The sequence below is a fragment of the Amia ocellicauda genome, chromosome 7 (assembly GCF_036373705.1).
Source record: "Amia ocellicauda isolate fAmiCal2 chromosome 7, fAmiCal2.hap1, whole genome shotgun sequence".
In the NCBI taxonomy this organism is placed as follows: domain Eukaryota; kingdom Metazoa; phylum Chordata; class Actinopteri; order Amiiformes; family Amiidae; genus Amia; species Amia ocellicauda.
Window position 1 is genome coordinate 45,822,960 of NC_089856.1, and position 13,789 is coordinate 45,836,748.

The 13,789-nt window shown below is 47.1% G+C and overlaps 1 protein-coding gene across 1 annotated transcript; it reads right to left on the reverse strand.

The window, feature by feature from the left end:
* Nucleotides 1-592: 592 nt before the first annotated feature.
* wasb (WASP actin nucleation promoting factor b) lies at nt 593-12,755 on the reverse strand. Its single transcript, XM_066709904.1, has 12 exons — nt 12,267-12,755; nt 6,512-6,652; nt 6,155-6,241; nt 5,742-5,838; nt 4,967-5,002; nt 4,521-4,556; nt 4,186-4,396; nt 4,005-4,047; nt 3,570-3,723; nt 2,420-2,925; nt 2,148-2,259; nt 593-1,800 (listed from the first exon to the last, which is right to left on the reverse strand). The coding sequence occupies exons 1-12, from the start codon at nt 12,372-12,374 to the stop codon at nt 1,745-1,747; spliced, it is 1,587 nt and encodes a 528-aa protein (XP_066566001.1). The 5' UTR covers nt 12,375-12,755; the 3' UTR covers nt 593-1,744.
* Nucleotides 12,756-13,789: the final 1,034 nt, after the last annotated feature.

Sequence of the window (13,789 nt, forward strand, 5' to 3'; positions counted from 1 at the left end):
CCCTTGTGGATGAATTTCATAGATTGTGTTACAAACCGCGCATTAAACAATCCTGACATGACAAGTTATTGTGGCTGCCTTTTGTTATGTGCATCCTGATCGCATTGTGCAGGCCTTTGTACTTGTTGTTGGTATCTGATTTGGGTCACTCAAATGTGGTTCAGCTTTCATTTTGTTATGCAACATGTGCTCTTCCTGGACAGTAATATGAATCTATTAGGTCGTATTTGAAGTTGACAGGTAAATTCCCCCAGGTGCCCTTATGTGTTTTTCACAGTTTGTATGCTAGTTGATCAGTGTTCCCAACTGCCCAGTCTGTTTGTGACTTATTATTGTATTGCTGACAGGTTTTTTTTTTTTTTTGCTAATGCGGAAGTAAAAGTATATATATTTTTCAGGCATAGCTGCTCAGAGAAAACAAACCTCCAGCTGACAGTTACCTGTTGTACCCTGCAGGGGGAAATGACAACTATTTAAAACCATGTCAAACAAGTGCGTTTTCTTTCCCATTTCAGTTTAGTGTAACTGCATTTCTCATTGTGGTCATTGTGTAACTTGGTTTGATGTATTAGCTGCATTTAAAGTTGCCAAATCATTTATCATCAATGTTTAATTACACAGATTAAGCAGGTAATATGTACAGGTACATGTCTCAGGGCCTGGACAGATGACGCTCAATTTGCAGTTTACATTACCACTTTTATACTGTATTGCAGCTGACAGAAAAGTCAACAATGTTTCTACAGAGTATACACAACAAAATCAAACAACCCTGTGGTGTAATAAAAATGTATTTTATGTGAAAATAAAAAGCCTTAAGGATTTCCAACCGTGATCCTTTCTAGTTTAAAATGGCATAAAAGACTCACAGTAGTTGTAATGTCCACATGAACAATAAATACTAATAGCAGTACCACAGGGAGACGGGTCCTTCAAGAAGCTCAGTCCAGGCATTTTAATGAACAGTATAGTTTCATTTACCTGTGTGTCTCCGAATTGTGTGCTTCTGTGGGGACCCTCTCAGGACCCGAGATCCTAGTTCAAAGTCTACCAAAGCAGAACACCCCTGGAATAATACATCTCCCACACTTTACTTGATATTAAGCTGCAGGTGGGTGACCAGCTGGCAAATAGATGTGAAGTGTGTGATAAAGGAGCAAGGCTGGGGCTATAGCTGCGGTGGGGTATTCTGACCTCTGAACCCCGTAACCTGTGAACCGAGGTGATCACTCGCTTGATTGACCAATCAGTATCTACGTTTATGAGTAACAGAGTGAGGAAGCAGTCGGGGTGTGGGCTGTGTCGTCCTCGTCTGGCTGGGGGGTCATGTGAGCAGCCGGATGCCTTTGAAATGCTCTGACACATTGTGAACGCAACACGTGAGGGGGAAAGCGATGCAGGAAAGGGACAGCGTTTGGTCGGCTTACATCATTCCACCAAAAGCACTGTCTGTAACGGATCATACCAGGGGTCACGCAGGTGCCTGATGAACGAATGTGTTTCCTTTTTTATCATCCTGTTGACTCCTGTTAATTTGGCGTATCTAATTCATATCTGGCGGAGGGCATCTCCACGTGATTCCTCTCGGACCCCAGTGTCCCGCAAAAGCCACCCCTTTCATTTGTTTCATTGGTGTTTTATTTTTATATTGATCATCCCCCCTCCCCACCCCCGGGTGTCAATGAAGGCACAGTAAGACACGGTTAGGACAGGACAAGGGAAGTTGAAAAGTTGGAATGAAAGCTCAGTCGTCCCATTCGTCGTCGTCGTCATCATCTCCCGCGTCGTCGTCTCCTTCGTCTGAAAGTAGAATTACAGAGGAGAGTCGCTTACAGGATGACGGGGCATTAAAATGAATTTGTCTGACTTATTCGTTTCAAGATAAGGTCAGAGTTGCACAGAATCTGGTCAACTGGAATAAACTTCAGTTTCAAACCTCCTGAGCTACTTTCTGTCCAGAGCCTGTTCACAGCTGCTGCGACTGCATTGAGTTATTGGGCTTAATTAGCCTTCAATTGGGAAAACAGAGATTGATCGATTGACTGCAATAACGACAGCATGGCCACCCCAAACTAGATCAAAATCAAATGCAACTAACATACAAACAAACAAATAAACAACAAGACATCTGGGACGCGTGTTCTCACCGGAGGAGTGGATGACCTTGCTTCTCTTCTGCATGACCATCATGAGAGCGCCCACTATCCCCTCGCTGGACTCGCTCGAAGATGGAGAGAGGGGCTCCGTGCTGTCTGGGACCTATGGGTGGGGGTGGGGGTGGGGGGGGGCACAGACTCGTCAGTTAAAAGCAGTCGATACATCAAGGCTCTGGCATGGGGGGGGGGCGGTGTCTCACTGGATCAAGCCAAGCCACGTGATCACCAGAACTTTGCCAACGAGTGCCAGGTTGTTAACTTACGTTTTTGAGCTTCTTTCCCTGTCGGATCTGGTCCAGCAAGGCTCCTCTTCCGCCCCCGCTGGGAGTGGGAGGGGGCGCGGCACCACTCTGGGGCCGGGGAGGGCCGGGCTGGGACGGGGGCGGGGGGCCAGCACAGGGGGGTGGCGGTGGAGGAGGCGGCGGTGGTGGCGGGGGTCCACCTCCCCCTCCCCCCATCCCTGCATGCCCCGGTGGCGGCGGCGGCCCGGCGGAGCGGTGCTGGCTGGGGGGCGGAGCGGGCTGGGAGAAGGACGGAGGGGGCGGGGGGGGAGGTCCGCCGCTTCGGCCGGAGGGGGGAGGGGGAGGGGGCATGCCCCGGTTGGGGGGGGGCGCGGGGCTGCGGGAGGGGGGTCCGCGCTGAGGCTGTCCTGGGATGGGCGGCAAGGGCCCACTGCGGCCCCGGGGGGGCGGTGGAGCCAGGCTGGAGGAGGGGATGGGAGGCAGGGGGCCCTGGCGGCTGGGGGGAGGAGGTGGGGGGGCACCAGGGTCTGTGACAGAGGGGAGAAGAGAGAGAGTCAAATAGCTTATTTAAGATCTATACCCAATTTACAACTTCTCCTGATTCCAATAAATTACATTTAGAATAGCATCCTTAGCAACAAGTTTAGAGCTCTTCACACAATCAAAAACTGATAGAAAACAACAGAAGAAGATAGCAGATACTATAGCATTCAAGACCGAAAACAGGAGACACTTCTTCACACAGAGAGGCGTCACAATCTGAACAAACTCCCCAGCGATGTGGCTGAAGAGACAATTTGGAAACATTCAAAAACAGACTGGATAGGATCCTTGATCACTTAGTTATTAATGGACACCAAACGAGCACGATGGGGCGAATGGCCTCCTCTCGATTGGACACGTGGACGTCTCGTGATAGCAATTCATAGATAATAGCAGATATATTTTGGTGACTAGGAGACTTCTAGTGATATTTAGTGATCAATATCATCTCTGCATCCTCACCTGAACTTTACAACCTGTACAACAAATTGTATAAAATAAGAAGCAGAAAAAGCTAATCGACTCTATATTACTGTTGCTGTAAATTCACTCGGATCCCAGAGACAGGCCTCAGACACAGACCCATTCCGTGTGGAACGGCTCAGTGCAATGACAACCGAAGTCTCACCTTGTCTCCTCATTTCCTGTTTGACGGCCTCCAGCCCCCCCGACTGCTCAATGAAGTCGTTGATCAGTTTGGAGGTCTCGGCGTCCGTCAGCTCCGCTTCACTAATCCCGGCTCGGGCGAACAGGTTCTTCAGATCTGGGTCCAAATTATTCATCTGTCCCACACCCCAAAAATTATCCCAAAAACTTAAGCCTTTTGAAGTTACAGGTGGATTAAATGTTACATTAAGGTTATTTCATGGTAAGATAGCCTAGGTGAAATCAATTCTGCTGTACAGTTACATTTACAGAAGAGTTACCCCTCAGATAACCTCAGTCTCAGATTCCTCAAGATAATGTCTGAACAGAGAGGTGAGTTTCCTCGCTGCTTTCACATGTGCGATCACCATTTGTAACACAACCGGTAAAAGAATGTCCAGTTCAAATCAAACCTTACATCAAAGCCAGTGTTGGGATCCCATCCAACGTGTGTTACATGTCTGTGAACATACAAACAGAATAGGTACAGTAAAAAACCAAAACATATAAACATATAAAATAATAAAAAACAAATACACAACAGTTATCGTTATTATTATTTGTAGTAGTGGTAGTAGCAGGGCCTATCCACCACATACTTAAAGCTACTGGGCGCTCCGATGTCTGCCTTTGTCAGCTTGGGCCCCTTCTTCTTGTTGTTCTTCTTGCTCTTCTTGCCCTTGTCCAACGAAGCGGGCATGGGAGCAGGCATGGGGGTGGAGCGGTACCGAGACGACAGGATGTCCGGGTTCTGGATGTCCACTGTGGCCATTTGATAGGGGCTTGGGCCGCCCGGAGAGGGAGCCGGGCCTGGCCAGAGAGAGGGGAAGAAGTGAGCACCGTATGTGACTATCGTACACATTGGCATGCTGTCCGACCCGTGTCTGTCTCTTTGCGTGTCTTTATGTGCATCGCGGTGTGGACGGACACTCACCGTTGGGGGGTGGCAGTGGCGGTAGACCTCTCCTGTCTGCAGGGAGAGAATGTGCGACTCAGAATGAGGACGGCAGATATCAACAGGGCTTTCATTTGAGCTGTAGCTCTGCAAACACGTCGTACATACAGCCTATGTGATTGTGATATACAACAAGCAGGATATGTGAAAAATACATGGATTATAAACCATCCTCTACATGTTTAAAATACATGCTTGCTGTCACTGTTTGGTCAGTTTACTGGTCAAGTTGTTTTGCATGTAGAATATTAGTATTGTGCTTCTCTCCTTCCCGTTTCAATCGCACTGTATTATAGAACACATTTTAATTTATTTGATTGGTGACTTGATTGATGGATGGCAGAGAGGGTGTTAAAACCCCCAAATAAAGAGGGAAACAGATGTGAGGGAAGGGGAGTAAAAAAAGAAGAAGTGAGAGGACTCACCATCTCCTGAGGGTGGTGGAGGAAGCTGTCTTTTCTCTGGAGGCCAGAGAGAGAAAGCGAGAGCATGAGAGAGACCGACACAGAGAGAGAGAAAGAGAGAGATAAAAGCTGTTTACGAGATATCGACTTCCTCTCACAATGCAGAACAGACAAACAGTCTCAACAGACATCAGACATTGTACTAGTGAGCATACAAACAGCTTTGCAATTTAGTTAAGTCCTCAACAAGCCAGCCTATTGTTTTCTAAACAGACTTCATTATTATTAATACCACAAGTACCACAATAATCTGTTTCGGGGCATCAATTTGTGAAATGGCTGTATGTGCCAGACTGTTGCCCGTGAGTCGTTTACCAAACCCGCTCAACATTGCAGACATTAAGCACCAGCGTACTGTGACCATTGTCTGGAACACGCGACTGGTCACACTTGTTGAAGGTGAATGTGGAAATGAAACGTGTAGTGTGGACTGGCTCTTAACAAACAGAAACTAAAATGGAAACAAGAAATTCAGCGTGATTTCTAACAGTGTTCAACGGGGTGACCACCTCAAAGCCTGGCTCAAAACCAGCTGGACAGGGAAATTGTCCTTTACCTCTTTGTGAACTGCAAGTGCACAGAACAGAAACTATGTCACTGTCATGTTTCCATTTTCCAGAAGAGTGTGGTCCAACATTGCATGCAAGAAAACGCGAGAGCGAGCGGGAGAGAGAGAGAGCGAGTGGGAGAGAGAGAGAGAGAGAGAGAGAGAGAGAGAGACTTCTCACAAACATACCTTGGCGGTTCAGTCTTTGGTTGATCTTGTCCTCCAAATGGTTCTGGAAATTGTTGGCCTCAAACTCATCTGCGAAATTCAGCCCCACCTGACAATCCTAGAGAGAGAGACATCGGACCACTGTGAGACCTGGCGTGTGAGGCCATAGCCTGTCTATTTTAACTTATAATTTTTCTGAAAATGGGGAACAAGTTTTTCACCTTTTATGAAGACAATAAGACAATTCAGAACAATCACTATTCGTGCTGAGGGTCAACACAACGATACAGATCCCTGGTTCAGTTGTATAAAGTCTCATTGGAAATTGAAATATAAATACCAGCAATTTGGAAAGATATATATGAAAGGAAAAGCGGGCATTGGGAGTCAGAGATGGTGTTTACTGCTACAAATCTTGTGGGGCACTAACTTACATCTGCAGGAAAGGTGTGGAAGTACGGTGTTGGCGTCAGGTATATGAACTGGTTGTACAACTCCTGTTCCCAGATCATTTTGCCCTCCTGGAGAACAACAAAACAAAAGCAAAACAAACAAGAAACAATTACACAACTTCATTTACTGGTTTGTATGCACTGGAAGAACTTACTGGACTCCCTCTTTAAGAGCAAGCTCACACCTTCCTGGACCAAACCTGAAATATGAACTATTCATGAATCTTGGATCTTGTCAGATTTGGCCAGGATGGAGCACAAGCATAGGGTGCCGGGATGGCCAGGCCACCCTGGCTGGAATCAGACCAATTACAGGAGCGCGGACAGGCATACAGCTACCTTGATGTCATACAGACGGATGAAGTAGGACCTCTTGGGGTTGTCCTTGACGAAGCAGATTACTCCGCAGTGCTGCAGGCTCCAGCGGTTGCTGCTGTTTGGGAGGGCCATGTAGAGCTGGACCACGGTGGAGGCCAGGGTCTGGGGGAGGAATAGACAGAGGAGAGGAGAGGCAACAGATCAGCACTAGTCTCACACCAGCCGGGTTTGTCAAAGCGCGCTGCAAGTAGCACAGAAACCTTATTCAGAATTTCCCTGCAGCTCTTCTGAAAACCCGTTGTTCAGCGGAGATAGTTGAAAGCCTGATTGGGCCAGTGTTATTCACAGGAGGGAATGTTGGACAGCCTGGCCACAGAAACCTCATCAACTCGCTGAGCTTTTCATTAGGGATGCGCGGAGATGATGGTGTGGGCGGGGGGTGGCTGTCCATCACAGGGCAACAGAGAGCGTTTCAACAGAGTTGCAGTCGCACCTTTCAGCTGCAGGGCAAGACGACACACTCTCAAACCTCAACGCCTTTAATCAGAGCCCGATCCCGCTTGGTTCTTGTCTGATTGGAGGATTTGTCTCATTTGTGTCTGCCTGGCTTGGACTGTAAAACTTGTTTCACAGCTAACGCATCAAACTGTTAGCTGCTCGCGGGGTTGTGTGCTGCGATTGTGTCGTAACGTAGATAGGTTGCCCTACCCAGACCCAGGCAAAAACCATGCTCATTGTGGTTTATTTCCTCAACGGTGTGCAAGAAACTAGCCAGCCACCCCATTGCCAGTGCACATCAACTCGATCTGCTCCACAATTCATAGTCTCTCACTAAGCATTGTACAGCCTCTTCACAGTATCGTTGCACCAGTATTAGAACATAAGAACATAAGAACATAAGAAAGTTTATAAACAAGAGGAGGCCATTCGACCCATCGTGCTCGTTTGGTGTCCATTAATAACCAAGTGATCCAAGGATCCTATCCAGTCTATTTTTAAATGTTCCCAAATTTTCAGCTTCTACCACATCGCTGGGGAGTTTGTTCAGATTGTGACGCCTCTCTATGTGAAGAAGTGTCTCCTGTTTTCTGTCGTGAATGCCTTGAAGCCCAATTTCCATTTGTGTCCCTAGGTACAAATGGAAATTGGATATCTGTACTGGCAATGCAAAGAAAAGCAGCTGTGTGTTTTTTTCTACATGACGTATTTATTTATGCAGATTCACTCAAACAGAAAAGGGAACACGCTTGCATTTTTCAGCACCTAATTTGGGCTGATGTAAAAAGCCTGTAGAGATCAAAATAATTCATTGATAGCTGTTGCTGTTTAAAAGACCCGTGGATCCTCCGGTTAAGATTAGGTTTAATTTGTACGCCAACTATTGCCACACTAGCATTGCCACTATATTGGGAAGGATTGTATTATAGCAGTGTGTGTGGCAAGCACTTTTTATGACTGGCTACTTGCTAATGAATGACTTGAAACCAATATATTTTTTCTCCCTCCTCTCGGGGTGAATTTTGCCCGACTGGTAACTCAACTGACTCAGCCATTCAGAGCTGTATGTCCCTGCACTCTTTTGGCATAATCTTTCAGAGTGAAAACAGCCCCACTGTCCTGAGCTGGTTTCCTGTTTCGGTTCACGTTGATGCTCCCCAGGCTGCGCGACTCTGGCTTACTCTGTGAACCATGAGGGCGTGAAGAAGCAGCAATTACAGAGTGTGTAGACAGGACTGTAAGGTTCACTAGATGTCTAATCTGGTATCACTGAAATGGTGAGGTGAGGTGCTGCAGGGTTAATTGCATTTCCCTCCGATACAACTCATTCACTGGGGATGATGTGGACGCTGTTTGCAAAGGAAGAGACGGAACCAGCTCGAGGGGTTCAGTGTGCGCCCTTCTTAAAATAAGCTGACATTGTGCACCCATCCCCTAATGCACTTTAATCTTGTACTTATCTCTTCCCCGTCTTGTGATATCTTTATTTACTCTTGCACGCTGAGTCGCCTTCACTGCTATCTATGTCTGGTGATTAGACCTGTTTTAGACTCTGTCCTAATGTGTCCGTCGACCGACCCTGGGAGAGTGGTGCATTTCAGACGCGCTCCCAGGAATATTTATCTAGACTAGCCAGTGCCAACCTAGAACCAAAACGACCAAAGTCGGGCCCCAGAACACATTGCACCATACCCCCGTTCTCGCATAGAGGTAGATCGCATTAAAGGCACCACACAAAATCGGTCAGGAACACTATCCCAGAGAGAGAGCCAGTCAGGGGTTACTGTACGGTGCTACCATAACTCCCCCGTCAGAGTGCACAGGCAAGCAACCTTTGTTTGTTGTTTTCCTGCTTCGTGTGTGCGGCCATGGAGTGCGACTCTTTGCAGTATGGGTTCTCATTATAGAAATAGAGGAAGTGGCTTTGCTCAGTGCTTCCTGTTACTTCTTGCTCAGGCCCTGCAAGCCGAGATGGAAGTTAGACTTCTCTTTAATTAGCAGCCTTGTCACTTCGATTCAGTTTAGCCCTCCCTGCCCCCTTTTTCTTCCCTCTGCACGTAAAAAGACCCCCCTAGGTTTCATAATTCAGTTAAAAGAATTGGAGACGCACAGATCTGAACCGATCAAGGATGTTGTGTGCTGAACGTATACATCTCTGTCTGTAAGCGGCTTTGAAGTGCGCAGTGTTTTTCTGTTTGTTTTTGATCATATTGTGATTGTCATATAGAACGGATTATGCAATGAACAAAATATTGTTTCTGCAATGTTGGATTGTAATACATCACACTGATATAGGAGAGTGAAGCAGCGTAGTAGGGAGGAGAGGGGTTGGTTTTCTACTTTGGACCTCAGTGTGGAGCGAGAGAGAGATGGTGAGTCTTCCTGGGTCTCGGAGCACAAACCCTGAAATCTCAGTGACCACGAGTCTTACGGTACGTGAATGAGGCACCCTGGACACAACAGCCGGGAATATCTGCAAGGATGGTGACCTCTCAGTTTTACAGAAGGGAGTGCTTTTTAATAGGGTTATCCAGGGGGAGGGAATTCGGCGTGACGCCAGGCTCTCGAGCCCAGTCAGGCAGCACCAACACTTTTCCCAATCCCCTCTCTGCACCGCCAGGGCCTCGACAATCCTTGTTCCTGCGCATTTGGCCAACACAAAGAGAAATGCAGACATGTTTCTTGGAAGCCAAGCAACTGTCTAACTAGAAACTGGCGCTAGAGCATCAGTGAGCACCACACAACAGGAAGTGAAAGGCGTCCAAGAGGCATCCATCGGAACTAACTGTGATGAGGTTTGGCTCGTCGGGGGTCGGGGGGATCCAACATGAGCATCTTTCTTCAGTTTAGTTGAGGGGTCCCTTTCAAAAATAACATGCCCCAAATCCACGTGGCCACATGCGTTGGCAATAGCTGTGCTGTGGAGCTCAAAGCATCACAAGAGATTTGTATAACAACACACAGGGGTGGAAACCAAAGCAAACCTCAGAAAGATAAAGGCTTGAAGCAGCAGGAGCCCTGAGTGTGGACTGATGAGAAATCACGTGCTACCGACCGGAAGAGAGTACTCTGAGACTCCTCTCCACGCTGCAGAGGTGTGACTGTTCTTGAAGTGGCAAACTTGTGAAGACTGATGACGGGCAGGGCTGTGCTTAGAGACAAGAGGTGGCTGGTTGTGTGATCTGAACATGTGCACAACAGTGGCTTTCTGGGTTGCCAGTGGCTTCAGATCATTGTCCAGTTAATTTTGATGATTGTCGTTGGAACTCCACAGCATCATTGCAGTTGAACAGATGATCCCTGTCGCTGTGATTCAGACTCCCATGAGTCGCTGTGGTGTGTCATTTTGATTTCACTGTCGCTGCCAGCTTCTAGAGAAATGGCATCATCATCTCGTTTCCCTGGCAGCTTCCAGAGGTGTCTGATTGACAGCTGCCTCAAAGGGCACCCCCGCCCTGCACAAAGGCAGGCAGCCATCTTTAAAACAGTTGTAAGCTTCAAGTGCATCAGGAGCAAATTCAGAGCAGTCCACGTAGATAAATTGGGGCAAATAAAACACCGTGACAATCGACACGTGTATGGATGTGTTGGCTTTAAATGAAGCAGGAATCTGAATGCAAAGGGAACCTAAAGTGCACTGTTCCTTCTGTTGCTTTTGTTTCTAATGTCAAGAAAGATGATCACAGGTTGAACTTTGGTGACTCTGGAAGGAATTGGTCATGTCAGCCCACAAGACTGCATCCCACCTCTGAACTTGTCATGATGTGATCGCCGAGAGGGAAAGTGGCTACCAAGGTTAACAAAGCTGTAGAACATTCAGATTTGCTATAAACAGGAAATACGTCAAGAAGAATACAGAGACAAAATAGAAGAGAGTCATCGATCTTGACTTTTTTCAGCCGCCTTGGTAAAGTGACATATCTGTCTTGGTCCTTTATGGCCTGTATTTCCCTAATCTCTACCTGTCTTAACATCTTAATGGCTTGCCATTTAGACACGACTGCACCCCAGTTACGAGACAATAGCTTAAGCCTTGCTCGAGAATATCGCACACTGGGGAGACGAGCACAGTGGAAGCTGAAACGGGTGACGTGTGGGAATGAAAAGCCAGTAAAATGGTGTTGATGCAGTTGGTGAGTGACCAACGTGTTCAGTGAACGCTGGTGTTCAAATGACTAAATAGAATTGGCAGCACAATCAACATATACAAAATATAGAAGAAGAAAAATAACTTTTTTTGGTCATTAATCCCTTTTTTCAAGTTCAATTAAGGGAGCGAATCGCCTCCACATATAGTTACAGGGACAACAGATGTTGGAAAAATAAAAAAGACCAACAACTTCAAGCGCTGGTGATAGAAAATGGATGTCACACTTCTCCGGTTGGACACAGAGGAAATCGCATGAGATTATTTAGACATTTTAACATTTTAACTGAAAATTCACGTCGTCGGACTTGTGATTGTAGAGCTCAAATCCAGCGTCTGCTTTCCAGTCTACAAACAAATCACTATATCTGTGCTGCTGTCCACTTCCCACCACAGGAAATCCAGGCCCGACACGTTTGATGTGATTCTGATTCCTGTAGTGGACACTAAAGAGATGTAGAGTTCCTGCCTACGATATCATTTTTACTTCAATGGAAATAACTCACTCATGATGACGTTTTGTGAGCTACATCGACCTGCTTTCTGTGGACTGACCCCTGACTCTGATACTAGATAGATGCCTTCAGACCAATCATAGCACAGAGGAGGAGGTGACTCACAGATCACCTCAGTTGGGGATTCCTGCTCACTTTTATAGATACTAAGGATGCAGCGAGTGCTGTCTATTATTGTCCCAAACTGACCTGTACTTTTCACAAGGCTTTGCTTTCCAGGTATTTCCAAGCAGTGGCTTTTGACACCAAAGTAACGCTCCACCCCAAGCTGGGGACGGGGTAACTGCCGCACTCCGCAAGTGAGAAGTTACGTGACAGCTGCGCCATGCTGAGCAGCAAAATCCCAATCACAGATCCATGAATTCATTAATCAAAGATTCAGGTTAATTCCGATCCCTCCCTGGCCTGCCCTGCTACCGAACCTCTGATAGGAGAGACGCAAACACTGTCGTTTATAGAGACGTAGTTTTGTAACCACCAGAGAGAAGGTGCTAGATCAGTATCTGACAAGAAAACCCATGAATGTCAGCCTAGACATGTCCGCATGAATTGTTTCCCTCCCATCCCCACCACCCCACCCCTCCAGTGCTCGGCAGCCCCAGTGATAACTACTCACCATGCATTTCCGCCCCAGCAGCTCGAACACCCGCTCGTTCTCCTGCACACTCAAGAGAGAGCTGGGGCTGTTCTCCTGGGTCTTAGACACCTTGGACGCTCGACTCATGGTGCCGCTCCTATCCCTCTCTGGAGGTGAGGAAAGGATAAATAAATTGACACAAAGTTGGGGGGCTCTCCCGCCCCAGGCTGAGTAAATAAGACCCCCCCAGAAAAATCAGGCCAGGATCCGCTTCCCCTCCCTGAAAAAAGCAAAAAGGAGGAGTGTGCGGTACTGAGAGGACCAAGACCGATTAAAAACGCAGACTTCCGCGTTGACTTCTTATGAGCAGGGAGAACCAACAGGGGCTGAGTGAACAGGAAGCCAGCAACCACACATGCACACACTCACAACGGTTTTGCTGAGCGCAGTTTGAAAGCATCATCATTTCTTCTTTTTCTTCTTCTGTTTTTCCTTTCTGTTTGTCTCTCTCAGTTCATGGTCGGCCGGAAGTGGTTGGGTTGCTGGGGGGTGGGATTTTTTGGGATTCCCTGCAAAGCATGAAGCAATGAGCTGTGTCATCAAAGGTGATCAGGAAGAAACACAATATAGGGGATTTTCTCTGCTGGTGCTCAGAGTGTTATCTGTTGTGTCGGGAGTGGGTGAGGAATGAACAGAAATGTAATGCATTCAGTGATGTTTCAGAGCTAGACGGGGAAATGTTAGCAGGAACTGGCAGAATTGCATTTCTTGCTTTTTTCTTTTGTTCCTCTTTTGGGAGAGAAAACTGTAGTCATACCACACGCTGGGGTGAAACTGGATTTGTTCAGTTTGCCCCCTGAGCCGTCTTTGATAGACTAAGGTACTGGAAACGGACACACAAACACGGACAGCCGGGGACTCAGTTGTCACAGTTGCCCGCATCGTGTCTGTGGGCCCGGGAATTGTTTTGTGCATCCTGGTGCACTCCGCTCTGAGGTATACCACCGATGACAAGTTGAAACTGGGGGTTGGCATCACTTTTTGCTGTGGTAGTAGGGTCTAAACAAAATACCCCACCCCCCACCAACACCGGCACCACAGAGCGTAAAAGTACGCCTTCTACTGGGCCCAATCTGATGCTGCAAACAACACTGCCAATTATTTAAGAGAAAGCCTGTTGTATTCAGGCCACAGAGGAAGCGCCAATGTCTAGCATCTCTTTCTGTTCCCTCTCCAGTAACCTTTCCTTGGTTAATCATCACAGACAGTGCGATAGAGCTGGTAGTGTTCAGTTATGGAAGGTTTCTCGGTCGCTTCTTGTCCGAGGAAGTTGACAAAGGGACTAGTGTTTCAATGCACTGAAGCAGGATCCTTCTCCAATGCAGAATGTGTTCCCCATTGTGTTTAAAAGTAAAAATGCATGTTTAGAGGTCATTGAGACATAAATCCTTGTGTGATAAAGAGTTTCAATAACCTATCAGGTACCTTTAAAAGACTTAATATTAATGTGTCTGGGAAGAGTGGCAGTTAGGCTCTTTAACTGACCCCCGCTGACACAGTTT

What these genes read in the sequence shown, in the direction of transcription:
- wasb (XM_066709904.1), bottom strand. Translation starts at nt 12,374, where the DNA reads ATGAGTCGAGCGTCCAAGGTGTCTAAGACCCAGGAGAACAGCCCCAGC. An exon ending in TCCACACCTTTCCTGCAGAT is followed by an intron (nt 5,839 to 6,154) that starts GTAAGTTAGTGC and finishes CTCTCTCTCTAG; the next exon opens with GATTGTCAGGTGGGGCTGAA. An exon ending in CAAGGTCATCCACTCCTCCG is followed by an intron (nt 1,801 to 2,147) that starts GTGAGAACACGC and finishes TTCTACTTTCAG; the next exon opens with ACGAAGGAGACGACGACGCG.